Genomic DNA, 26328 nt, shown 5'->3' on the forward strand with positions numbered 1-26328 from the left:
ATATCAAGCACAAAAAATGCCTGAGGTTCTCAGTTGGCGGCTCGCACTATCAGTTCCGAGTCCTACCATTCGCGTTGACATCCGCCCAAGGGTTTTCACCAAACTGATGGTGGTAGTGGCAGCGTATCTCAGGAGAGGGGGGGAATCCATGTCTAACCCTACCTGGACGATTGGTTGATCAGGGTGCGTTCTCCTGAGCAAGCCCTGGATCATCTAAAAGTCACCAGCCACTCCCTTCACAGACTGGGCATCTCCCTCACTTTGAAGAAGTCACAGATGACACCTTCCCAGCAGCTCCAGTACATCACAGCGTTATTGGATACATCCTTGGGGAAGAGCTTGCCTCCCAAGACGAGGGCTCAAGACATTCTTCAGATGGTCTCCAAATTTCAGATGGCCCAAAATCTCCCGGCCTACGACTTCTTGAGGTTGCTTGGCCTCATGGCATTCTGCATCTTCCTAGTGCCAAAGTCTCGCCTGAGGATGAGATCCTTTCAGTGGGCTTTAAAGACTCAATGGTCCCAGTTCTCAGGAAGGATGACAGATCTACTTCAGGTTCTGAGCAGGGTTCAACAAGATCTTCTGTGGTGGACCTGCGAGACCAATATTCTAAAAGGAGAACATTTTTGGCAATCATGGCAGGAGATTACAGTAGTGACGGACTCCTCACTCATGGGTTGGGGAGCCCATGCCAATGATTTGACAGTCAGCGGTCGTTGGTCCAAACGACACATCAACCTTTTTAGAGCGGAGGGCAATCGGACTAGCACCAAATGCCTTTCTGCCCTGGGTCAGGGGGAAGAATGTCCTGATAATGACAGACAACACTGTGGCCATGCATTACCTCAACAAAAGAGGGGGTGTACGGACACTACCTCTCTGCGGAGGCAGTGCGGCTCTGGTTCTGGGTAATTCAAGAGGGAATCTCCTTATCTGCAGCTCACCTAGCAGGGGAGGAAAACACAACGGCAGATGCTCTGAGCAGGCAGAGCACAGTCTCCCACGAGTGGGAACTTGCTCAGGAAGTCCTTTAAGAGATCTTCGCCCTTTGGGGAATCCCTCAAGTAGACCTGTTTTCACCCAGGATCAACCGAAAATATGAAAGGTATTGCTCAAGGGAATTTCCTATGAGAGGAGCTCTAGGGGACACGTTCGTGGTGGGTTGGGATTTCCCACTGCTACATGCGTTCTCTCCGATACCCGTAATTCCTCAGGTCATCAGGAGATTAACACGGTTCGGAAACCGCATTATTGTAATTTCCACGCATTGGGGGCCAGGAGAAGGTGGTACCCGGACCTTCTAAGACCTGTACTTCTGTCCTCCAATTTGTCTTCCTCAGAAAGAATCTTCTCTCACGAAGGGAGGGTCAGGTTTTCCATCCAGAGGTCAACACTCTCAACCTTCATGCTTAGTATCTGAAAGGCTGAGATACAAGGATTGGGACCTCCCGGAAAACGTCATGGAGGTGTTGGTTTCGGCAAGAAGTCTAGCAATAAGTCTCTGTACCGTTGCCGTTGGAAAAAGTTTTGCAACTGGTGCAGAGAAAAGAAAGATGATCCTTTTCTATGTTAAATCCCAGAGGTGTTTTCTTTCCTCTTATCACTGGTACATAAGGGTCTCAATGTTGGGACCATTAAAGGTTATTTGGCAGGCATTTCATTTTTAAGCACTCTTCAGAAGAGTGTTCCTATTTTAAAATACCTTTGTTAATCCAATTCCAAAAGGGCTCACAAATCTGTTCCCACCTTCTTTCCAAGTCTCAGTTTGGGACCTTAATCCAGTTCTAAAGTTTTTAATGTGTGCCCCATTTGAACCTTTGCACACATGCCCTTTAAGGTTGTTAACCTTCAAGACCGTTTTATTGGTCGCATTAGCATCTGCAAGAAGAGTGAGCGAGTTGCAGACACTATCTTCCAGGCCACCCTACACTGTGTTCCACAAAGACCGGGTTGTTTTAAGGGCCTAAAGTTGTTGTTTCTGACTTCCATCTGAATCGGAAAAGCATCCCAACGGTTTTCTATCCTCCGCTGCATCCCGGTAACGAGGAAGAAAGACTCCACAGTCTGGACCCTAGAAGGGCGTTAAGCTTTTATATTTCTAGGCCCTCCAAGCTCAGAGTTGATGATCAACTTTTTATTGGCTACACTAGAAGGAAATTGGGTCAAGCGGTGTCTTGACAGACCTTGTCAAGATGGATTGGACTTGGCATTACGGAATGCTACAGATTGGCTGGTAAGGACCCGCCGGAAGGCTTGAGGGCCCACTCAACCTGAGGTATAGCCTTTTCGACAAATCTTTAAAGGGGTATCCCCATTAAGTTGATTTGTGATAGAGCGACTCAAAACGTTTCACTTTTTAGACGCTTCCCACTCTAAGGAACTTGCCTTTGGTAAGGCAGTACTATATTCAGCACTGTTATTATTAAAAAAAAAATGTTTTAAAAAATAATAATAATAATTCTACTCCCTCCTCCAAATTCTCACACTGCTTTGGGACTCTATCTAAGATGAGGAATACGTTGGAGGACACAATCCATTCGAAGAACAAGTTACTTACCAACTGGTAATGTTCTTTTGACTGGATGTTCCTCCAACGTATTCCTCACCGCCTTTCCATACTACCCCTGTGTAGAATTTTCAATGTTATCACTACTTCAACTCTCGCAAGGCCGATCCCTGTCGGCCTACACAGACTATCAACACTAACAAGAGGGGGAAAAACAGAACTGAGGCCAGCAGGTGCCACGCGAGCTACTTGTATACCCGATGGCGTCACCATCGACGGAGGCCTTCGAGGGACCTCGACGCACGGGGGTCCCAGCCGAGAAAATCTTTCCCAAGCAGCCGAAGCTGGACGGGAATATCTAAGATGAGGAATTCGTTGGAGGAACATCCAGTCGAAAGAACTTAACCAGTTGGTAAGTAACTTGTTCTTCTGCTCTACATGCCAGGCCATAGCTGGGAATAAGACACGTTTAGAAAGTGTTTGTTTGAAATGTACAGATGCTGACTGTGTGCAGTGTATCATGGGGCTCTCTGGTGGACTGCTCTTAGGGTGGTACTGTCAACGTCTTTACAAACATGGCCTGTACTTAATTATGCCAGTGTGTATCTTTTTGTAATGTCTGCGTGAGAAAGCCATGTTGCATCGAACTACCTATTCTAAACTAACTGTTATTGGTCTTTACATTAACCTGTTGTCGTTCTAAGGTTTTCTCTCTTCTTACCTGGACTGTGTTCCTTTTTTCAATAGCATTCCGGTCTTCATACCTCCTCCCCTGCTCCTACCGTACGTTTTTCACTTGGCCCTATCCTCATTTTTCTTGGAAAGTCATCCAGTCTTTACCACTCAGTGCCAGTTAACCTTTTGCATTTTTTCTAAATGTCTTTGTAGATTTTTTAGTCATTCCGATCCTCCACAGACGTTTTGTCCAAACCATCAAGCAACACTTAAATATGTGTTGGTAGCCTTTATTGAATTGTATTGTGAACCCTCTCTAGGGTAAATGACCATCTGGTAGAGTGCAACTTCAAAACATTGATACAGTCACACTCTTGAGTTGAAGTTAATGGCAAGAGTGGACAGATTGCAATGACTGAGCGTACATGCGAGGCACTGTGAAAAATATGTGCTGATTGTTCGTCAAAGATGGGAGGGACATGTGACTCCTACAGTATACGCACACACATTTGGCTTAAGGTTACGTTCAACAAATGGGTGTTGGGATTGACAGTGTTTTGCTTATCCTTAATTTGTTAACCACCTGTTGTGTGCCGTAGGCAGCAGCATTAAACCTCCTACCTGAGTGGTTTCATGCTTGCTGTTGTATTCAGGTAATGTTAAATTTCTCTTGGTTTTTCCCTTGTGGCAAATCCCTATCCCTCTTTTCTAGCATGAGTGGGACAAATTTGGATAAGGCGAAGGTCTGGAAGTCGTTTTGCCTGCTGCTTGTTTTAAAAGTGTATAATGCAAAGCATGTTTTTCTGAAAGTATAATTTGCTATTGTGGTACAGGTTTCTTATACTTCGTTAAAGAGTTTGATTTTAGGAATAAATGGGTTGACTGCAAGTGAAACTTACATTTTATTTTTCCTTTTTCTCTTGACATTGTAGGCAAGCTCATACGTTAACAGTATTGTTCATCCTGACATGTGCACTTGGATATGTTACTTTGCTTGAAGAAACACCCCAAGATACAGTCTACAACACTAAAAGGTACTATATTTTTAAATCTGATGAACAGGAGAACGTTATTTTGTGCAGTAGAAACAAATGTCATTGCATATTCAATTGTATATAAATGCTGGGCTTGCTGGTGAGATAGGAACGCTGTTAGGGTCATGGGTAGGACATAATACCTCTGTTCTTGCCCTCCCCTGCTTGCTGCTGAAATTACTTCTGTTACTTTGTTACTTCTGCAGGAGTTGCCCATGATGTATTTTATTCTAAAAATGAGCTAAATACTATAAATGTCTACAAAGTGTTGGCAAGATGGTCAGGTGGGTTGGAAAATAATTAAATTTGGTCCGGATTAGGCAGTCTTCAATCTGACCTCAGTAGTGTGACAAATCCACCCTTCTGAGGGAACTGGGCAGAAAGAATTTTCAGCTTTTCATTCAAGGAGCGTAAATGGGGAGAATTAAAAGTTGTGAGGCGCGTGCTGGGATAATACTGAGGATGCATGTTGCTCCAAAGGTTGATTTGTGTTGGATATTGACCATCGAGACATGCTGACAGGAATGAAGAAGAGAACAGCTGCTATAATAGAGACCCACATCAGGTCTTTGCTACCCAGTCTGTGAGCTGCCAACTCTTGCTTGGAATGCAGAGAGAAAAAAGCTGATGCCAGAGGGCTCGCATGGCCAAAACCACAGATCAATTAGTGAGACAATGCTTGCAGGCAGCCAACAATAGTGGAATGCAAGAGGATGAAAGGAAGGCATGAAGCCAGGTAAGAACGTGTGACACAGTACGGACTGAGCTAGACCCTTTCAGGAAATGAGTGGAGGGAACAACATTCACAATGCTTGTCAATAGCAAAGACGCAGCAGAACCAAATGTTAAGGATGCAATGCACTCTTTTGAATCCTAAAGAGTTAGACAATGGATGTATGCTGCTGGGCCACTTAGTCTTTTACCTTAAAGTAAAGCATTGTGAACTCTTGAAATGTGTTCAGGTCAAGTTGACAGAAACAAATTGCTTGGGGCTTGAGAAAGTGGTTACTGGGGCTGAGATTCTTTTGGCTATTAATCAACTGCAAATTGAGTCTCCGGGTTTAGATGGCCTACCTGTGGAATTTTATCATTCATTCTCTGGTTTGCTCGCTCTGATTTTATGCATTTTAGGGGAATTGTTTGACTATGAAAGAAGCATCAATTACATTACTACCAAAACCTGGCAAGGACCATTCTAAATGCGAGAATTATCATCCAATCTTGATACTTAATATCGATATGAAGATTTTAGCAGAGGTTGATGCAAACAGGTTGTGGTTGTATTGGTGAAGTGATCCATATGTTGCAATCTGGGTTTGTAAGCCAGCGGTTTGGATACGACAATATCAGAATGTTGCTCAATGTGTTGAGTTCTACATTTTATCTTGATTCAAAGGCAGCATACATTTTCTTTAAGATGCCGAAAAAGCATTTGACGGTCAATGGTCCGAGTCCTTTCAACTGTACAGGTCACGCAACAGGGTTGCCCATTATCTCCCTTTTTAACATTTCATTAGAACCGTTAATTTCGTACATTCGTCAAAATATGGCGATTCAGGGACTGCGATTTGGACCTTTGGGCATCAGTGTTGGTGTATGCTGATAATGTTAAAGGGCACTTGTACTGCGCACTATCACGATCGGAATGGTCCCCTGGCGCTCTGGTGGATCTGAAAGGAGAGAGTGGAGAGTGTAGGGGGGAGGAGGTTAGTAGGGTATAGCGGGAATAGGTAGACTGAGATTTGTGATGGCCTGTTGACAGCCTCAGTTTTTGTTGTTGCAGTGTGGTGAAGTGTATCTGGACTGCTGTGCATAGATGTAATTGTGTGTGTTTGTGTTAGAGAAGTATATGCAGAAATTGAGGTTTTTAGATTTGATTTATTGGGAATTTGTCTTACTTCGTTGCTTTGGACTCCTGTGCTATGGACTCCTGTGCTAATCTTCTCTGTCTGTCCTGTGTGTTTGGTGGCAGTTTATTTGGCCCGCACTGCGTAGGGTGGTGGTATTCCTCTGGATTCTTCTTGCGGTTTGTGGGCCTGGGAGGTTCTAATGCCCTCTGCCCAGGTTGGGGTTTTTGGGTGCATTGCTGGGTTTCTAGTGCATGATCCCTCAGGGGTCGGTGCCCAGAGCGCTCTGGGGTTGACAGTATTGGTTGATGGTCCCATGTCTGTGCATGGGCGTCCTCTTTCCAGGGTATTGACTAGAGCGAAGTATTGTATGGGGTAGTTCTTTCTTCGGCTTTTCTCCCTTTTTTTTTCTCCCCGTTTACGTTTTTTGGGGTGAGCTAGGTTTGCAACATGGTCTTTGTTTTTCCTATTTGTTCCCTTCAAAGGGATTGTGTCCTCCGACGTATTCCTTATCTTGATAGATTTACTTCCAGCTCACTGGCATCGGAAACATTGTTCAGTAGAGGGCGCTGTGCGTTGATGTCCCTCGAGTTGGTGTCCCTTGACAGCCTCCGTATCGGCGCCGACGTCGTCATGCGTATAAATAGACTTGCGCAGCGCCCGTTGCTCAGTTCTGTTTTTCCGCGCTTCGTGGTCCTTGGATTCGTATTGCTCAGTTCGTTATTCAAGTAGATTCTACTTATTCCTCGAGTATATCTTACTCTTTTCGATGGCTTCCTCATATGAACCGTCGTCCCCACGGTTCGGCTTCAAAATGTGTCGAGATTGTGGAAAGAAAATGTCGTTGACGGATCCTTACAGGATCTGTTTGTGGTGCCTGGGATAGGCGCACCATTGTTCAGAATGCGAGGACTGCATATCCATGACAGCGAAAGCCTTGAAGGAGCATAAGGGGGAGCTCTTAAGAGGTAAGACTGTTAAAACTCCTACTCCTTCGAAAGTTTCCTCGGCAGAGTCGAGACATTCGTCTCCTCGCCGTCACAGGAAACATTCTCATTCGAGGTCTCAGAGCAGTTCCCATCACTCTTCGAGATCCAAACATTCGGAAAAGAGGCGTCGAAGATCTCCCTCTTCTTTGTTTTCTGTTTCCCCGGAAAGGGTCACCTGCCCCACAAAACACAGCTCTCCATTTAAGTTGGAGGAATTCCGTAAAAAGATGCTTAGCGTCTTCGAGAAAGCGGCCTCGACCCCCTCGGAGACGGCTAAAGGTAATACCCTGGGTGAAAGACCCGAAAAATTGAAACACTGCGAGTCGTTGCACCCGGCGAAAGAAACTGCCCGAGAGCGTCACGAACCCTCGAGCAAAGGCAGTAAGACTGCATCATCGACGCCATCGTCGGAGGCCCCTTCGACTCATAAATCTGCCGATGTCGACGCCGATAAAGGATAAACCTACAGCTGTCACTGCTTCGCAGTCAGTAGTCAGACCAATGGATTCCGATCCTCTCGAGTTCTTCGAGGTCGCTTCATACCTTTTCGACGCCCTATTCGGTTTCTTCGAAGCCTTTGACTTCCGCGTCGACGTTTTCTCAACCGGTTACTACAAGCTTGACACCACCTGCTTTAGAAATGGGTTTTAAGCCTTTTCCAAGGTCAGATTATTTCAGAGCCTTGTCCTCTATGAGGAAGGGGAGGATTCTGATCAGGAAAGACCTTTTGGGTTGCAGAGAACTACAACACCTGTACCAGAGGAATTTATCTCTGAAGATAATAGGTTGAAGGACCTTCAAGAGTCCTTGCATGATGCAAGTGGGTTAGATACTTCCCCAGAAGTAGAATTTGCCAAACCAGACCCAGGGGAACATGCTGAGATCCTTCTAGAACTTTAATGGCCAGAATAATAGAATTCATGGGTTGGTCTACACCTTCACCTGCTTTTCAACAAGATGATCTTACAGACATCTTAATTAAAGGCCCACAGGAAGATCCTGTGGTTCCATTTCATACTGCATTACAGAGGAAAATATCGGCCAACTGGGAAACTCCTGAGGTTATCCCGGCTGTTAACAAAAAACTATCTGCCAAATATAGGGTATCTGCTTCTGACCCTGAATATTTGACCAAACATCCAACTCCAGAGAGTCTGGTTGTTCAAGCAGCAACTTCATCGAACAGTAGGTCTGCATACCCTACTGTTCCTCAAGACAGGGATGATAAGAGATTTGACGCTATGTCAAAAAATGTCTTTTCTGCATGTAGCATGGCACTTAAATCCATTAATGCTACTTGTACGCTTGCAAGATTCAGCCATACACTTTGGGAGTGTGCTTCATCAGCGGCTCACTGCCTCCCGGAAGGAGAAGAAAGGGAAGCTTTTCTGAACATCATTAAAGATGGTAAAGATGCAATGTGCGAATCCCTTCAAACTGGCATTGATTCTGCTGACAGCATCAGCAGGGCCATGGTGGCAAGTACTACAATCCGCAGATTTGCGTGGTTGCGAAAGTCTGGTTTTGCTCCAGATGTACAGGCCAGACTTTTGAATATGCCCTTTGACGGCTCTTTTTTATTTGGTAAGAAGGCTGATGACAGCCTAGAGAAGTTACAAACCTCTAAGGCAGCAGCAAAATCCATTGGAGCTGCAATCCGTCAAACTCCCTATTACCCCTCGGGAACCTCTTGGAGAGGTAGGTCCTTACGTTTTTATTCCGCATTCGTAAAAGGCAGAGGACAACCGGCTCAAAAAGGCCAAAAGAAATTCACCCGAGGTGGATGGGTTAAAAGTACAAAAGCCGCAGCAGCAGCAGGTGCCTCTTTACCCTCGGCATCTGCATCAGCCGCCTCTAAACCACTCTGAGGACTCTCCTCACAAGACACCAGTAGGGGGCAGGTTTACTCAACATCTGACGGAATGGCAGGCTATTACGTCAGATGCTTGGGCATTGGAGACAGTTGCCCAAGGTTACTGCCTGCCTTTTCTACGCATCCCTCAGAGTCATCCACCGGGGAACAACTCTTTGAAGGTTCCAGATCCGCTCCTTTTGCAGGAGATTCTAGACCTCCTGGAGAAAGGTGCCATAGAACCGGTACCTGTAGCAGAGAGGAACAGGGGTTGGTATTCCCCCCCTACTTCTTGATACCGAAGAAGGATGGAGGACTGAGACCCATCTTGGCCTTAGGAGAATTGAACAAATTTCTCAGGAAGGACAAGTTCAAGATGGTAACTCTCTCTGATCCTTCAGGCCCTCCAGCTTCAGGACTGGCTGGTATCTCTAGACCTTCAGGATGCTTATTTCCATGTGCCAATCCATCTCAAACACAGGAAATACCTGAGGTTCGCAATTGGCAACTCTCACTATCAATTTCGAGTTCTGCCATTTGGGCTGACCTCCGCCTGAGGGTCTTCACCAAGCTAATGTCGGAAGTGGCTGCAAGTCTAAGGAGGGAAGGGATCCACGTCTACCCCTACCTAGACGATTGGTTGATCAGAGCAGTATCTTTGGAACAAGGTCAGATCAAACTAGATTGTCTGCCACTTCCTTCACAAACTGGGCTTCTCCCTCAATTTAAAGAAGTCACAGATGATACCATCACAGAGACTCCAGTTCATCGGAGCGGTCCTGGACACTTCCCTGGGGAAAGCCTCGCCACAGAGGTGAGGGCTCAAGATATTCTGCAGATGGTCACCAAGTTTCAAAAGGCCCAACGTCTCCCAGCCTTCGACTCTTTGAGGTTACTAGGCCTCATGGCATCCTGCATCTTCCTTGTGCCAGAGGCTCAACCTGAGAATGAGATCTCTCCATTGGGCACTAAGAACTCAGTGGTCGCAATTCTCAGGGAGAATGAAAGTCCTCCTTCAGGTTCCGGACAAAGTGGCTCGAGACCTTTAGTGGTGGGCCTGTCGGGAGAACATTTTGAAAGGAGAACTGTTTTGGCAACCATGGCCGGAGTTAACAGTAGTCACAGATGCCTCACTCACGGGGTGGGGAGCCCATTTGACCATCAGCGGTTGTTGGTCTCCATCGGAGTCCAGACTACATATCAACCTGTCGGAGCTGAGAGCTATCAGACTAGCGCTGAAGGCTTTTCTGCCATCTGTACAAGGGAAAAATGTCCTAATAATGACAGACAATACAGTGGCCATGCACTATCTCAACAAAAGAGAAGGGCGTAGGATCACTGCCACTGTGCAGAGAGGCGATGCAGCTCTGGTTTTGGGCAATCCAAGAAGGAATCTCTCTATCAGCAGCTCACTTAGCTGGAGAGAAGAACTTGACAGCGGACGCTCTTAGCAGGCAGAGCAGTCTCTCACGAGTGGGAGATAGCTCAGGAAGTCCTTCAAGAGATCTTCGCCCTTTGGGGAACCCCTCAAGGGGATCTGTTTGCCACCAGTATCAACAGGAAGTGCAATCAGTTTTGTTCAAGGGAATTTCCCCCGAGAGGAGCTCTAGGGGACGCGTTTGTGGTAGACTCGGAGTTTCCACTTCTGTACGCGTTTCCTCCAGTACCTGTCATTCCTCAGATGATCAGGAGGTTGAGAAGATTCCGGAAGACAATGATCCTAATTGCCCCGGATTGGGCCAGGAGAACGTGGCACCCGGACCTTCTGGACATGTCCATCTGCCCTCCGATTCGTCTTCCACACAGGGAGGATCTTCTCTCACAGAAGGGAGGTCAGGTTCTCCATCCAGACATCAGAACCCTCAACCTTCACGCTTTCTGAAAGGATGAGATACAAGGATTGGGACCTCCCAGATGACATCATGGAGGTGTTGCTTTTAGCCAGAAGGCCAGCAACAAAGACTTTATACCGCTGCCGTTGGAACAAATTTTGCAGCTGGTGTACAGAAAAGAATATTGAACCCTTTTCATGTGGTACACCAATGGTGTTATCCTTTCTACTCTATTTGGCGAATTCAGGTCTTCAAGTTGGTACAATCAAGGGCTACCTCGCAGCGCTATCGATCTTCAAGCGCACTGCAAAGGAGCCATCGTATTTCAAATTACCCTTAGTAATACAATTTCTGAAGGGGTTAACCAATGTCTATCACCCGAGACCGTTCCAAATTCCCTTATGGGACTTAAATTTAGTCTTAAATTTCCTGATGGGTACTCCTTTTGAACCACTTCACTCTTGTTCGCTAAGATTTCTCACCCTTAAAACTGTCTTATTAGTGGCTTTTACAACTGCCAGGAAGGTGATCGAATTACAAGCCCTATCTTGTAAACCCCCTCATACAATTTTTCACAAAGACAAAGTTGTCCTGCAAATGAAGCCTAATTTCCTCCAAAAGGTGGTTTCTGAATTCCACATCATTCAGAAGATAACCTTACCCTGATTCTATCCTCCTCCCCATCCAGGGAAAGAGGAAGAGAAGCTACATAGGCTGGATCCAAGGTGAGCCTTGAGTTTTTATATCAGCAGACTTGCTAGGATTAGGCAAGCAGACCAACTGTTCATAGGTTACACAGGGCACAAATTAGGATTGGCAATCACAACACAGACCATTTCCAGATGGATTATTTTAGCCATTCTAGAATGTTACAAACTAGCAGGGAAAGAGCCCCCTCAAAATCTTAGGGCTCTTTCAACCAGGGGCATCACAGCCTCTTCGGCCCTCCAAAGAGGGGTACCGATTCGAGACATATGTGCGGCTGCCACATGGTCATCCGCACATACCTTTACAAAATTCTACAATCTGGATTCCTCCTCTAGACAAGCGACTAGATTTGGCAAAGCTGTGTTAAACTCTATTCACTCTTAAAGGGGAATATGACAATTTTACTCCCACCTCCATTTACACACCACTGCTATGGGAGTCTATCGAGATAAGGAATATAAGGAATACGTCGGAGGACACAATCCCTTCGAAGAACAAGTTACTTCTTACCTGGTAACTTTCTTTCGATCGGATGTTCCTCCGATGTATTCCTTATCGCCCCTCCCATCCATCCCCTCAGTAAAACTTCCCTTGTGGTTGCAGCTTACGCTCCTTCAAGGTCCATAACCAATTAATGCACAGCTACTCTTAAGCTTCAAAACGGAACTAAGCAACGGACGCTGCGTGAGTCTATTTATATCATGATGACGTTGGCGCCGATACAGAGGCTGTCGAGGGACACCAACTCGAGGGAAGTCGACGCACAGCGCCCTCTACTGAAAAAAATGTCTGAGGCCAGCAAGCTGGAAGTAAATCTATCAAGATAAGGAATACGGTCCCCTTTCCTCCATACTTGTGCGACATTCCGTCCTTTAGGACGGGACCAGAGCACTTTTGTCAAGAAGCCTCAAAAATTTAATTTTTGTCCTTTTTATTTGTACGCGGGTACTGCACATGGCCGTAACCCTGTCCTCCTGAGCTCCACCCCGCACATTGCCCTTCAGACCTTTTCTTCGTGCGGTCGGGACTGGACGTACTAGCATCACTAGAATTTTTATTTTTATTCCCTTTGTCCTTCCTTCCTACTCCGGTTCCATGGTAATCTAGTCCTCCATCTATGCGGGATAGTCTGGGATTTGTGTCCTGTTCATGCGAATGTCGTTTCGCGAGGGCAAATCCCCACTCTCTTTGTGGAGTCCCTAGGCCCAGAGCATCGCTGAGATTTGCGCTTCTACTGCGACTCCCTCTTCGTCCGGGCACTCCAGCGTGGTCTTCTTCGGTGGGAGGAAGTGTTTCAGCACGTTCCTCCACCTCATTTCCAGCTTTTCATAAGAAACGCCCAGTAAGTTATTTTCTTTTCAGGGCGCCCCCTGCCAGGGGACTCCTTCCTGGGGTCTTCTAGGTCCGGGAGGAGCTTGTGTAGCTCTGTCACCAGGGGTTCCCCTGAGGTGCCCCAGGGGCCTAATAGGCATACCGGAGTGTTCTCAGAGGGTTCCTGCAGCGGACCTGCCAGTACCAGACAATGTTCCGAGGTTCACCATTTGAGTGTTAATGTTAAGCCCAGCTCGTCTGTGGCTCTGGATACCAAGGTTCACCCTAAGGTCTCCTTTTCTGGAGATTTTCACACTGATACTGGGGTTCGCCCTGAGGTCTCCTCTTCCGGAGTTTTCTCTGCTGAGTCACAACTTGATGCCCCTCCTGAGGGAGCTTTACGTACCGGGTTAAAACCTGAGTTTCCATTTGTTGAGGCTAAGGTCTGCACCGACAGATCCGAGAGACCCTCTTTAAAGGTTTTGTCGGTGAGGTATATTCCTCAACCGCCCCACGCTCAGGGTAGTGTTGGTACCGGGTCTGTCGAGGGGGCAAAGAGGGCAGACACAGACCATTACTCCTCTAATACCGGCTCTGTCAAGGTTCCTCCATTGGAGGCTAAGTTTGGGGCTGGTTCTACGATGTCCAGTAAACATCAGAGACCACCCAGTACTGGATCTGCCAAGGATCCTTGTAAGGTTAAAGTATTACTTAAGTCACCTGACTCTCTCCTGAGGAGACAATTGCCTCATCTCCACATGTGACGCAGTTCTCTTCAGGTGTGGACAAAATGGTGGCCCAACCTCTGTGGTCCACGGTGGCCATTTTGGATACCTACCTTACACCTACTTTCACATCGTCTGGTGCTGGGAGTATTCTTTTGGGATCAGCAGCCTTTTCCACACCACGTGGACAACAAAAACCTGTTCCGCCCTTCTTTCGACTGGCATGCGTGGGCTCCGCTGCCTGATACGGTCTCGCTCCACTAATCTATGTGGACCCGGCCAGTGGGGGACCCTCTTGGCAGATAGCTTTGTGAATAGGTGGCCACCACACTTAGGTTCATTCTCTTTGCAACTGTGTTGATAGATCGATTTTATTTAGCTAGTATTTAAATTTCAAAGGAGCAGACCGTGGAAAAGTCCAGAGACACCCAGATTGACGATACAGCAATACAGAAAATAGATGAAGACATCTAGCTAAACAGTCGCTCTGAAACTGTTCCCCTGAGGGGTTACGAAACCACTTGTAAAAAGTCTCAATTATGGTTAGAAAATGAAAGAAGATTCAAATAGTTTCTTATAAGGAAATCAACTTCGAAAGTAAGTAAATGAGTCTTCTGAGTGGTCAAAATAGGATTTTTATCTTGTTCAATAAATAACTTCTTATTGGAACAGAGGTCAGCATTTCATCAATAAATAAATCATGGGTTCAAATGCCAATGCATTTCGGAGACGATGTGGCGTGATACCTCTGGGTCTGGGCGTATAACAAATGTAATAAATAAAATAAAAATACGGCTGCCATTTTGGATACCTCCCTTACACCAACGTTCACGACGTCTGGTGCTGGAAGCTTTCCTTTTGGGGCTGAGCAGCCTTTCCACGCTAAGTGGACAACAAAAACCTGTTTATCGGTCCTGGTGAAAGCTACAGCTAAGGGCCCTTATACACAGTGGTCAGGGTCGCAGACTCGGTCCTTCTTTGGATTCAGGGGGTTTCAGGGTCGTTGTGCGTGCCCGTCTGAAGCTCTGGTTGGTGGTCCTGCTGAAAGCAGCGGGGGCAAGGTGGTTGGATTTTCTCTCTGCCATCAGCCTCCTCTACAGGATATTTTTTGTCGGTCGCACGAGACTCCGGTGGGAGGACGAATCTCGTCTCATCTGGAGGCTTGGCAGACCATCACCGAAGACCGGTGGGTTTTGTCCATCGCTCAGGTGGGCTTTCGCTTGCACTCCCCCCTACCCCATCCTTCAAACCTCCTTTCCAACTGATCGGGACGCCCTCCCTCAGAGCCGAGGTACGGGAACTTCTAGACCTCAGAGCGGTGGAACCTGGTCCCCTCGGGAAGCAAGGGGGGGGGGGGGGCTATTACTACTGTCTGTTTCACAGTGCCCAAACCCAACAAGGCTGGCCGGCGCACTTTCATCAATCTTTCCTAGTTAAATCTATCTCTTCCCCATGAGAAATTCAAGTTGATCATGCCCTGCAAAATAAGGTGCGCTTCGCAGGGGCGATTGGCTCAGTGTGGTGGACCTCCAGGATGCATACATGCACATTCTGATTTGGACCCCCCATGGGAAATATCTGCGGTTCTCTGTGGGAGCAAAACACTTTCAGATTTGAGTACTCCTTTTGGTCTCAGCTCAGCGAGACGCATCAGACACCACTCCGAGGGCCCCGCAGCGGGTCTTCCAAAACCGGATCTTCTTCCAAGGTTCTCCTTTTGGGGCTAAGGTTCAGCCCAGTTCTGCTGTGGCTCTGGATACCAGGGTCAGCCCTGGGACTTCTGCATCTGGAGCGAACATAACCGAGTTTTGGCTCGAGGCCCCTCTCGAGGTGGCTGTATGGACCGGGGTTCGCCTTCTTGGGGCTAAAATCGGACACCAACAGAATTGAGGGCCCTCCTCGAGGGTCTTGGCTGTGAGATATATCCCTCAGCCTTCCCACACGCACGGCCGTGGTGATAACAGTACTGTTGAGGGGGGCAAAAGAAGGCGGTCACGCACCACAGGCCTTCCAGTACCGGCTCTGCCGAGGATCCTCCACTAGAGGCTAATTCTGGGGCAGTCTAATGTGTCGAGTAAACACCCTAGATCTGCCAGTACCGGCTCTGCCTAGGTTCCTTGTTTCAAGGCTAAAATGGCATGCATGGCCCGCACTTCCGTGAGCAGACTATTACCTCACTCGCTCCTGTGATGCAGTTCACCCCAGGTGTTGTCAAAATGGTGGCACAACCTCCCCGGACCACAGTGGCCATTTTGAATGCCTCCCTTACAGCAGCAGTGTAGTTCTGTGTTTGCATGTTTTTTTTTACATCAACAAGCAGGGCAGCACCAAGTCTTCTCTCCTCTCCTTGTAGATCTTGCCATACAAATTTGGACTGGGCCATCCAGCACATTGTTTGGCTCCAGGCTGTACACATCCTGGGTCACCTTAATGTGGCCGCAGATTCACTCAGTCGGCATCTGTTACGAGTGGGAGATGAACAGCAATGTCCTCCAACATTTTCCATCAATGGGACACTCCAGAGGTGGACCTCTTTGCAACTTCTTCAAACAAGAATCTGCCTTTTTATGTGTCCAGGGACAGGTTTTAGAGCATCCTCCCTGGGAGACGCCCTTGAGATCCCGTGGGACAACATGTAAGCTTATGCTTTCCTTTCATTGCCTCTTATCCATTGGTCGCTCTGTAAGCTCAGGAGCACATCAAACTGCACTCTCCTGTGCAAGCCTCCTTGGTGGCTACAGCATCTGTCAGTACCTCCCGATCAGATTGCTGCAGATTCCCGAACTGCTTCACCAGAGCATTTGCCAGATGTGGCAACCATCCCCACAATCGTTCAGATTGGAGCCTGGGGCCTGAGATCAGATCGTTAACAGTGTGATCTGTCCAAGGACAATGAGCGCAGTATCCAAGTGGCCAGGAAGCACTCTGAGATCTTTGTACAGTATCAAATGACTCCGGTTTTGCCATTGGCGTTTAGCTAAACCGCTCAATCCCAGGCAAGCTTCAGTCGACACCGTTCTATCTTTTGTGTCTCATCTGGCCATTTCTGTTATGCATAACTTACTTATCCGCTATTGCGGCCTATCTGTCCACGGACAGCTGTTCCTTTTCATTGACTAATCCAGTCATCAAAGGCATTTTGCGGATCTCTTTCCGCCAGGCCGTTATGCTATAAGCCATTTGAACCCATGGCACTATCGATCTTAAGTACCTTTCTTGGAAGGTTGCCTTTTTATCGCAATAACATCAGCAAGGCGAGTAAGTGAGCTTTATGCTCTTTCCGTGAAGCATCCGTTTCTCACTTTCCACGGGGATGAGGTTGTGCTTCGCTCTCATCCTACCTAAGGTGGTTGCCGATTTGTCATTTGAACCAATCTGTCTCCTTTCCTGTCACATTTGGAGACCTGAAGGGGAAACCAGCTTCCAAAGCAACTATTCCCTGCTGGATTGCCTCATGTTTTTCAGTAGCCTAAAGCATTCAAGGCCTTCACTGAAGAGTATCCATGCACATCTAGACTATGGCAAAGCGACTGCTGTTGCCTTCCAAAGTATGTCCCTTGGGAGTCCACTGCCAAGGCGGCTTTGTGGGCCTCCCCATCCGCTTTACCTGAGCTCCAAGGCTGATGCCCAATTTGGCCAGGCTGTTCTTAAGAACTTATTCCTGTAAAGGGGTTTTTCCATCCACCCGTACTACCTATGGTGTGTGCTTGGGAATCTCCCACAAGTATGGAGGCAAGGGGACAGGACTTAGGAGTATAACAGTTACTCACGGTAGTGACTACCTTACTCCTAGTCCATAGTCACCTTTCCTCCATACGCCTGCCGTCCCCTCTAATAAGTAGCTTCTATTATTGCTTAAATGATCTCGGACCTGGCGATAGAAAAGGACTGAAGGGTGATGCGCTGGGCGGAGCACAGGAGGACTGGGTTACGGCCACGTGCGGTACCCCACATAAAAATAAAAGGACAAAAATGTAATTTTTGATGCTTTTTGACCAGTGCTCCGGTCCCGTCCTGAAGGACGGAATGTCCCACAAGTATGCAGGAAAGGGGACTATGGACTAGGAGTAAGGTAGTCACTACTGTGAGTAACTTTGTTATTCTAACCAGAGACAGTTGAACTATACAAGGAAACCAGAGAGTACAAGAACCATATTTCTAACCACAGACATTTTTACATTAGGCATCCAAGGAAACTTGATAAAAAGCCACAAGCAAGAAAGAAGGCTTAAAGGGAAATGACCAGGCGATGCAACATTCTCTTGGCCTACTTAGTTATTCAGATTAGTCGTACAAACAGATGGGTTTAGACTCAGGACAGTTATTTTGGAATTCCTGATGGCAAACGGGTACCTTGAGTTTCTTTATTCAAGCAGGTAAAACCCCAGAGCAAAAGGGTAGATAGGCCTTTTCTTTATCATTTCATTAAAAGAGAGTTAACGTGTCTAAAATGTGTCCAACTGCTTCTTCCGACCCACCACACATGCTATGTTGCTTGGGTTAGTTCTATCCATCTGTTTGTCGAACATCTGTATTTTGAGTGTTATGGGAACTTGTCTTTTTTTGCTGATATTTAGCCTCGTTCTCGGATCATGCCAGCATATCTGCTCGCTCTTCTGTTTTTTCCCTGTGGGTTTCTGTTCTACCATGCATGCCACTACAAATCATCTAATTGGACAACAGGTGGGTCCCTCAGGCTCCAGTCCAAGGTGACCCTGTTCCTCTTTTCTTTGCTGTAAACTTAATCCTTCTCTTGTTAGTGTCTCAGGCATGCAGGGGCCATGTATTTTTATTTATTTATAATGCGCACCAAACCCAGGGGTAGCCAGGCGCAAAGGCAGCAAGAGGGTTGCAAAACCTAGTTACATACAGTGGGGTGAGGTCCAGCTGCGGTTACAGTGCCGGACGTATCACTACAAATAGGAAGGGTAGGACATAAACACTATAGGCAGTACTATATACATATTTACATTCAATGAGGTAAGGAGCCATATGGTAGTGGCGCATCTGGGCATCGGAAGGTCATTATGAGTCGAGAGATTTGAGCCAGTGGATAGTCCTGGCTCTGAACTGGTGGTAGGGTAGGTCTTCCCTGCAGGTAGGAGGAAGGGAGTTCCAGAATTGCGCTGCTTTTACTGGGAAGCTATTGCCTCCAGACATTGTACGTTTGAACCTGGGCACCAGACGAAGGTTGGAATTGGCCGTTCTCGAGGGGCGAGAGAGGGTGGGTCTAGTAAATCTGGCGATGAGGTATTGAGGGGCCGCTTGGTGGAGGCATTTACGAATCAGAGATACCGATTTAAGGAAAATCTTGTCCTTGGTGGATAGCCAGTTGACAGATCTTCTGGAATCTGAGATATGGGCTTTCTTCGGGATACTGAGGGCCGCTCTAAGGGCTTTATTTTGGAGGATTTGGATTTTATTTGAGATATATTTGTTACAACCTACATATAGAGCGTTGCAGTAGTCCAACTTGGACAGGATCAGCGCCCTGGCCAAGGTGGTACAGTTGGTGAGGGAGAGAAAGGGTTTGGCTGCCCTAATGAGTTTGCAAGTGTAGGAGGTGGCGGAGGCCATTGCATTCACTTGTTTGTTGAAGGTAAGGGTGGAATCTAGATAGAAGCCGAGGGTTTTAACCTCCTTAGCTACCTTGATATTGTTATCGTCAATTATGAACGATGAGTATTTGTGGCCCAGTTTGTTGAGGTAGTGTGTAGAGCCTAGAATAAGGAGTACCGTCTTGTCATAATTCAGGCATAGACCGTGTGAGGCCATCCATGCCTGGATGTTGAGGTACACTTTATTAACGAAGGCCAAATCCTTGTCGTAATCCCCCGACAATGGGATGAGGATCTGGGTATCATCGGCGTAATTAGTGTAGGTGATACCCAGATCGTCTACATCATCGAAAAGGGGCTTCGTGAAAATGTTATAAAGTGTAGGGGAGACGCAAGAACCTTGAGGCACGCCGCAGGTGATAGGTGTAGGGTCGGCTGCTGCTGCTGTCAATGAGAAGACTCATCGTGCGGTTATTGAGGAAGGATTGGATCCAATTGGTTGCTTCTTGAGAGAAGTGGGCAGCTTTTTGTAGGTGGTTGCACAAGACCTCATGGTCGACCAGATCGAAGGCCGCAGAGAGATCAAGGAGTAGCAATAGTGCTGTCTTACCCTGGTCTCTCGGCTCGTCTATCTGTACCTTGAGATCTATAAGTGCAGTTTCGGTTCCATGCTGTGGCCTGAAGCCCGATTGTCGGACGCCTAGGAGATGGAAGTGCTCAAGTTAATGTTGGATCTGGAGGTATACTATTTTGTCGATGATTTTAAGAAGGAACGGTACTGTGGTAATGGGGCGGTAGTTAGTTGGAGTGGATGGGTCTAAATTCGTTTTTTTAAGCAGAGGGAGGACCCAGGACTGTATTAAATTATTAGGTTACGGTGCCTGATGTGAAAGACGCATTTATTAGTTTGGTAATAAACGGTGCGAGAGCACGGGCTGCATCCTTAATCAGTTGAGCGGGGCATAGGTCTCCGTGGCAATTTGAAGGTTTGAGGGTGAGAAAAGTATTTTCTACCTCTTTGGTGGATACTTTATGGAAGTTAAAGGAGGGGGGGATGATTGAGTCAGGTGAGCCTTTTTATGGGAGGCGGTACTCGGCTTAGTAGAGGAGAGCAGAGATTCTTTTTTAATGCTTATCTTAGTCTTAAGGGAGGAGATTTTGTTCGCTAGGGCATTTTGTATGCCTGTGCACCAGTTTTTATCTTTGATACACGAGTCGGGCACTTGGATCGGGGATTCAAGCTCTTTACGTATTGTGAAAAGCTCTCTAGTGTTAGATTTAGCTTGTGAGATTCGCGTACTATAAGACGTTTGTTTGGCCAATATAATTTCTTTTTTATATTGGGAAGCTAGACTGCTCAGGTTTTTTTTGTTATATTCTGAGGGGTAAGCTCGCCAGATTTTTTCACAGCGTCGCTTTTCCTGTCTGAGGGCTTTCAGATGAGGCGAAAACCAGGAGTTGATGTGTTTCCGGGGCTTGCTCTTTTTTAGCTTCAAAGGGGCTATGGTATCAAGGGATGAGAGCATGGTTTTATTATAGATGTCCACCATCGTGAATGGATCTGTATGATCCGGGATGGCATTCAAGGTTGGTGTGATTAGCGGGATTAAGTTTTCGGGGGTGATGTTTTTTTATTTCGGGATTGGACAGCTGGAGCTGTGCTGTTAGCTTGTGCTGGGGTTGCCTCTAGGGTGAACGAGATCAAGTAATGGTCTGTCCAGCGCTGCGGGAGTATGGCAGAGACTAGGACTGGGCAATTGTGCACAGCTAGCCAGTCCAGAGTCCTCCCTTTGATATGGGTGGGCTCAGTGATCTTCTGGGTGAAGCCCAGTTTCTCTAGGGTGTTATTGAGTGTACTGGCATTGGCGTCTGCGGTGTCGCTAAATCCTAGGTTAAAGTCTCCTAGTAGGATGCGTTGTGAGGAGTTTTTAAGATTGTTTGATAAGATGTCTGTGAGGTCTTCTTCAAAGGACCCTAGAGGGCCCGGTGGTCGGTAGATAAGGTGAATGGAGATGGATTGAGTATTAGATAGTGTTAACTTGGCGGTTAGAGATTCACAGGAAGTAGCATTAGTGGGTGATTCAATTGTAATAGGGAATTTAGTTTTGGTTTCATGTATATTTACATTTATATATATATATTACTAGTAAACTAGTTCAGCCACTGCAATGGCTAACACAAACTGAATAACCGTGTTGTTTAAGTGCCTTTATTCCTTCTGTTTAGGTTAGGAAATTGCCATATATGGTCATGCCTTTACATTGGTTCCATCCAGATTCCGTAAAAGGGCAGCTGTGTGCTTGCAACTGGTGAGAAGGTGTAGGGTCCAGACAGACACCCTAATTCACATCCACACCATGAATGACATCACAAGTGCATCTGAACTATTTATCAAGGATTGGATAATCACTCAAGAGTTTGAATGATGCATAATTCCTGATGGATGAGTTGGGGTCATCTTCAGCCCAGCATTTTCTATAGCTAAAGGTTTGTAGCTGTTCTGCAGTCAACCACTGGAACTCAAATTCCAAAGCCCCAAGAGGATCCTGCGACTGCTGCTGAAACAGACGATTACAAACCCAAATCACGTAAGGTGTCTCTCTCCCTCTTTCAACCAGGGGTAGCCTACAATAGAGCTCTCCCTCACTTGAGTCAGTGGCACCTGCTTGATGTTGGACACACTCGTGGGACCTGCAAATCTGCTCCAGTGCAGAGTGTGTGCACATACTAAGAGGATTCCCAACCCTTGAGTCTTGACACTGCTGCTGTCTCTGCTGTGCAACATCAAGGGCCATCGTCATGGCACTACAGACCATTGCAGATTTCATGCTCAGTTTTCCCTTCCGAGCACAAGTGTTTCGATCCCTCATTGCCTGCAGGGTCAACTGACTGCTCACCCCGAGTTGCATCTTCTGACCTTCTCTAGTGTTATAGAACTCCTGCAGAGGTATTCCTTTTATCTGGATCCTGCAATCCAGTTACAGGCACCATCCTGGAAAGTGAGTTCTGAAACTGATGCTCAAACTGCTGCCACATGGATCCAGTCCTGACCCCGAAACTTAACTTTGCACCCATGGTCCCTTTGCCTTTTTAACTGCAAGCAATGGTGTGAGTCTTCCCCCAAGTCTTCTGACTTTCCTTGAGCCTCTAGTCCTCTTGGGAGGGTGCCGGAGGAGGGGACAGTGTCGCCTGGGCATGCTTGCATAAAACTCCATAGGGCACAAAAAGCCATACCTGCAACCATCCTTGGCCTTGTCTTTGGTGGTGGAACTTGGACATGGGAGCCTGCTATGGTTGTCATTCAGATTCCGCAGAGTAGTGCCTGCTCTCCTTCTTCTCCAGGAACCTTTAAATACATTGTGACAAGATCAGTTTTCTGACCTTTTCAAGAGGGGGATGGGAGTCCCTCTCAACCTGGGGTGGGAGGCCTACCAGGAAGGAATGCTGAACCAGTCCTACCCCAAAGAGGGACGATGGCAATTGGGAGGGACCAAATTCCTACCCCCTCTCAGTACGCCAATTCATGTACAGTACCAAATTGCATCACCCCATGCCTATGACCCCAAATGCTGGCCATGTTTTCTCTTCATCTTTGAAATACCACAGAGAATGGCGTAGAAAACCCATGAGACAGAGAGCCAGCAGTGCCCCATATAAGAACTTGGAAATGCATCCAGCAACATGAGCAAGCTAACTGGAGGAGAGACAGAGACCCGGAGTCCTCAGGCAGTAGGTCTATGCAAGCAGTGTTCAAGCAGTGTTACAGGAGGGGAAGCAGCAGGACCCAGAACTACCACATGGCAGTCACTGGAGCTGTGCACTACATGCCTGCCTCAGCTCACTTGCAGATGAGACCAGGGCAGATCCCCTAGACCAGCAGTGATCTGAAATAAACACCCCGAATCAAAAATGTGACTTCTCCAGCATGGGGTCTGGCATGGATTCACATGCTCATGAATATTCCCCGTCGTCAGGCTGGGAATCCTCGGTAAAGAAAAAACCAGTATCAGTTTCGTTTCTGATCTGTCTTTCGTAGTAATAACCAATCACTGGTCTCTGCGTCATACTGACCACAGCCAATGACTGCCCTCTACCTAAGCACCGCCTCTGGCAGCCATCTTCAGATTTTTACCGCGCGTTCATGTGTTGGGATCCTCGTGCTATTGCTCTCGAGCGTTCGTGCTATTTTTTCACGTTTTTTCTCAAAAACTTCGTTTTTTTCGGTCAAAAGAGCCTCAAGCTCCACCGACTCTCCATCCGATCAACGGGGACCCGTGTCGGATTCGTCTGCGCCCCTCAAGGGTGAAGATTTCGTCGAGCTACGCTTTTGGAGGACTCCAGAAGTTTCTCAGGCCCGGACATGGCCCAGGAGAAGGGAAGCTCGACGCCCGGAAAGCTGTTCAGGATCTGCCCTGGATGCCAGCTGCAGAACGTCTTTAAGGAGGACGAACACTCCTTTTGTCTCTACTGCTTACATGAGGACAAGACGCACGTGGAGAAGGACTGTGCGTTTTGCGGCAATATGCCGGAGCGGACCATGAAGCACCGCCATCAACGTCTCGCCAACTGGCTGGAAGGGAAGAGCCCGTCAGGCGAGAAGAAGAGGAAGAAATCTGAGCGGTCTTCTAAAACCTTTGAGGACGCCCCGGCGACGGGGGTCCAACACAAGGCCAAGCACCGCGAGTCCGCTGGCACCGGGAGCGCCGAACGGTCAGGCTCTACGGGCGCCAGGCAGGGCGCACCCTCCCCGGCACCTTCAGCCACGAGCCAACGCTCTGGGTTGGGTAAGAGGAAGGGCGAGCACCCGGCGAAGCTCCTGGAGAGGCCCCGGTCGAGCTCGAAGGCCCCATCGGAGGGGGAGCGAGGCAGTGTCCCCCCCCCCCCTCAAGGATAAGGCGGTGAGCGCACCTAAGGTGGTGAAGGCCTTAATCCATCCGGCCAAGCCCTCTATCGATACTGTCACGGCGGCCCTGGCTCAGCTTGTGGAGGCTACACCAGTGGTGGCGACCTCGGGGCTCAGAGTCGCCCTGCCACCTCGGAGGGAGTCCTCTTTTGTGCCCATCGATAGGACCCCCGTGAAACCCCCGGCGGGGAAGAAAAAGGGGGGGCAGGGCGTCGTCGTAGATTCGGCCTCAACCTCAGAGGAAGAGCTGATTGAGGTCTTAAGCCACGGCCTTGGCGTGGAAGAAGACCGGCCCGTCGGGATGGATCCCGACGCAGGTGACGACGACATCGTCGAGGGTGCCGACGGGGCCCCTGATCGCCCGTCGGATTCCCCTCTGCCAGTGCCGCAAGACAACTCGGCGGCCATTTTGTTGGCTATACAGTCCTTATGTTCAGAGATAAGGACGAGACTACCGTTGCCGACGGAGGAACCTCTCCCGTCGGGGGATCCTGAACCGGGACCTTCTGGTGCTCCCCCGCCCAAGAAAAGAAGGATTCACCCTCCACCTCCTTTTCAGCCGTCGCGCCCCGTCCAGCCCTCCTCACCGTCCACCCGAGGGGATGATACGGGGACTGACAGGGCAGCGACGGGTACGGACGACGAGGTATACGACGAGGATCTACCGTCGTCACCTCCCACCAGGGCTTCTCCGCCCAACGAGATTGGATCGTTCCACTCCATGATCGCCAGGGCATCCGAGCTTTTCCAACTCTGCCCTGAGGAGAAGAAAAAGGAAGGATTCCTTTATCAACGGCGCGAGGCCAAGAGGAAGACGGTCCTCGCGGTGCCTCTACTGGACGACATTTGGGATGAGGGCCTCGCCCTCCTCAAGAACCCTTCCACGACGCCAGCTAGAAGAGACCGGTACGAGAAGAAGTACCGGGTCCCGGACGCGGCCCCCCTGTGCCTCCGGGCGCAGCCTACCCCGGACTCCGTCGTCTCCGTGGCGGCCAGGAAGAAAGCGGGGGGGGTGCGGCCTCCACATCGACTTCCCCACCGGACGGCGAGGGAAAGAAATTGGACGCTATGGGACGCAGGGTCATCTCGTCTGCAGCGACGACGATTAAAGCGGCCAACGCCTTGGCTATCGTGGCCCGCTACGACAGGGAGCTATGGTACAAACTGGCTCCCCTGCTGGACTTCCTACCGGACGACAAGAGGGCGGATGCCCTGGAGATCCTAGGTGGCGAGGTGGCGTCGGACCACGCCATCACTATTGCGACGGACATCGCCGACACTGGGTTTCTTGGGCAACGGCGTGTGCCTTAGGCGGCGTGGATGGCTCAAGGCTACGGACTTCCGTCAAGACGTACAGACCAGAGTCCTTGACATGCCGTTCGATGGGAACAACCTGTTTGGGAAAACAGTGGACGATTCCCTTCAGGCCATTAAAGCGGACACTGAGACGGCCCGGGCCCTTGGGGTTCTGCAGCAACGACGGACGCCCTTTAGGAGCAGCGGAGGCAAGGGCGCCTCCAAAGGTTCCGGCGGCGGTTTCTCCACCTACCGTCAAGCGGCCCGCTCGTCGTCTCAGGAGGCCTACAGAGGACGAGGCAAGTCTGGCGGACCCCGCCGTCGTCGCCAAGGAGGTCAAGGCGGCAAAGCCTCGTCGAAACAGGATTGAACCGGCCGTGGGGTTGGGCCCCCACCAAAGCACCCCGGTGGGAGGCCGGCTGGCGAGCTTCGTCAGCGTGTGGGAGTCCATCTCCACCGACCGTTGGGTGCTGGACGCCTTAGCCCGGGGCCACGCGCTCGAGTTTCAAAGAAGGTGCCGGCGCGTCCCCCCCGTGGCCAGGAAAGAGCTTCACGTCCCTCAGCTTCTCCTGGAGGTAAAGGCGATTCTCAGGAAGGGCGTCATCGAACTCGTCCCAAAGAGGCTTCGGGGCTCCGGAGTTTACTCGAGATACTTCCTCGTGAAGAAGAAGACGGGAGGATGGCGCCCCATCCTAGACCTGCGACGTCTGAACAAGTTCATCAAGGCGCAGAAGTTCTGGATGGTCACCCTCCAGCACGTCCTAGGGCAGCTGGAGGAAGGAGACTTCCTGTCGTCGTTGGATTTGGAGGATGCCTACTTCCATATTTCCATCCTAAAGGGGCACCGAAAATTCCTCAGGTTTGTGGTCCAAGGGCGTCACTACCAGTTCAAAGCCCTCCCCTTCGGACTACGGTCGGCACCCAGGGTATTCACCAAGTGCCTTGCACCGGTGGCGGCGCAGCTGCGCCGCGAGGGGATCCACGTCTACCCCTACCTGGACAACTGGCTCATCCGAGCCAAGACGAGGGAGCTCGCCGTGGAGCACACGGCAAGGACCGTCCAACTTCTCACGGACCTGGGATTCTCCGTGA

The 26328-nt window shown here is 48.7% G+C and overlaps 1 protein-coding gene across 1 annotated transcript in view; it reads left to right on the forward strand.

The window, feature by feature from the left end:
• Nucleotides 1-26328, forward strand: part of PTDSS2 (phosphatidylserine synthase 2) — a 1317303-nt gene that overhangs the window by 103854 nt on the left and 1187121 nt on the right. The window contains exon 2 of the mRNA XM_069624133.1: nucleotides 4114-4215. Within this exon, the coding sequence (XP_069480234.1) occupies nucleotides 4114-4215 (102 nt within the window). The remainder of the gene's footprint in view (nucleotides 1-4113; nucleotides 4216-26328) is intronic.

Source organism: Ambystoma mexicanum, chromosome 11 (genome assembly GCF_040938575.1).
Source record: "Ambystoma mexicanum isolate Mex_15411 chromosome 11, UKY_AmexF1_1, whole genome shotgun sequence".
Classification (NCBI taxonomy): Eukaryota; Metazoa; Chordata; class Amphibia; order Caudata; family Ambystomatidae; genus Ambystoma; species Ambystoma mexicanum.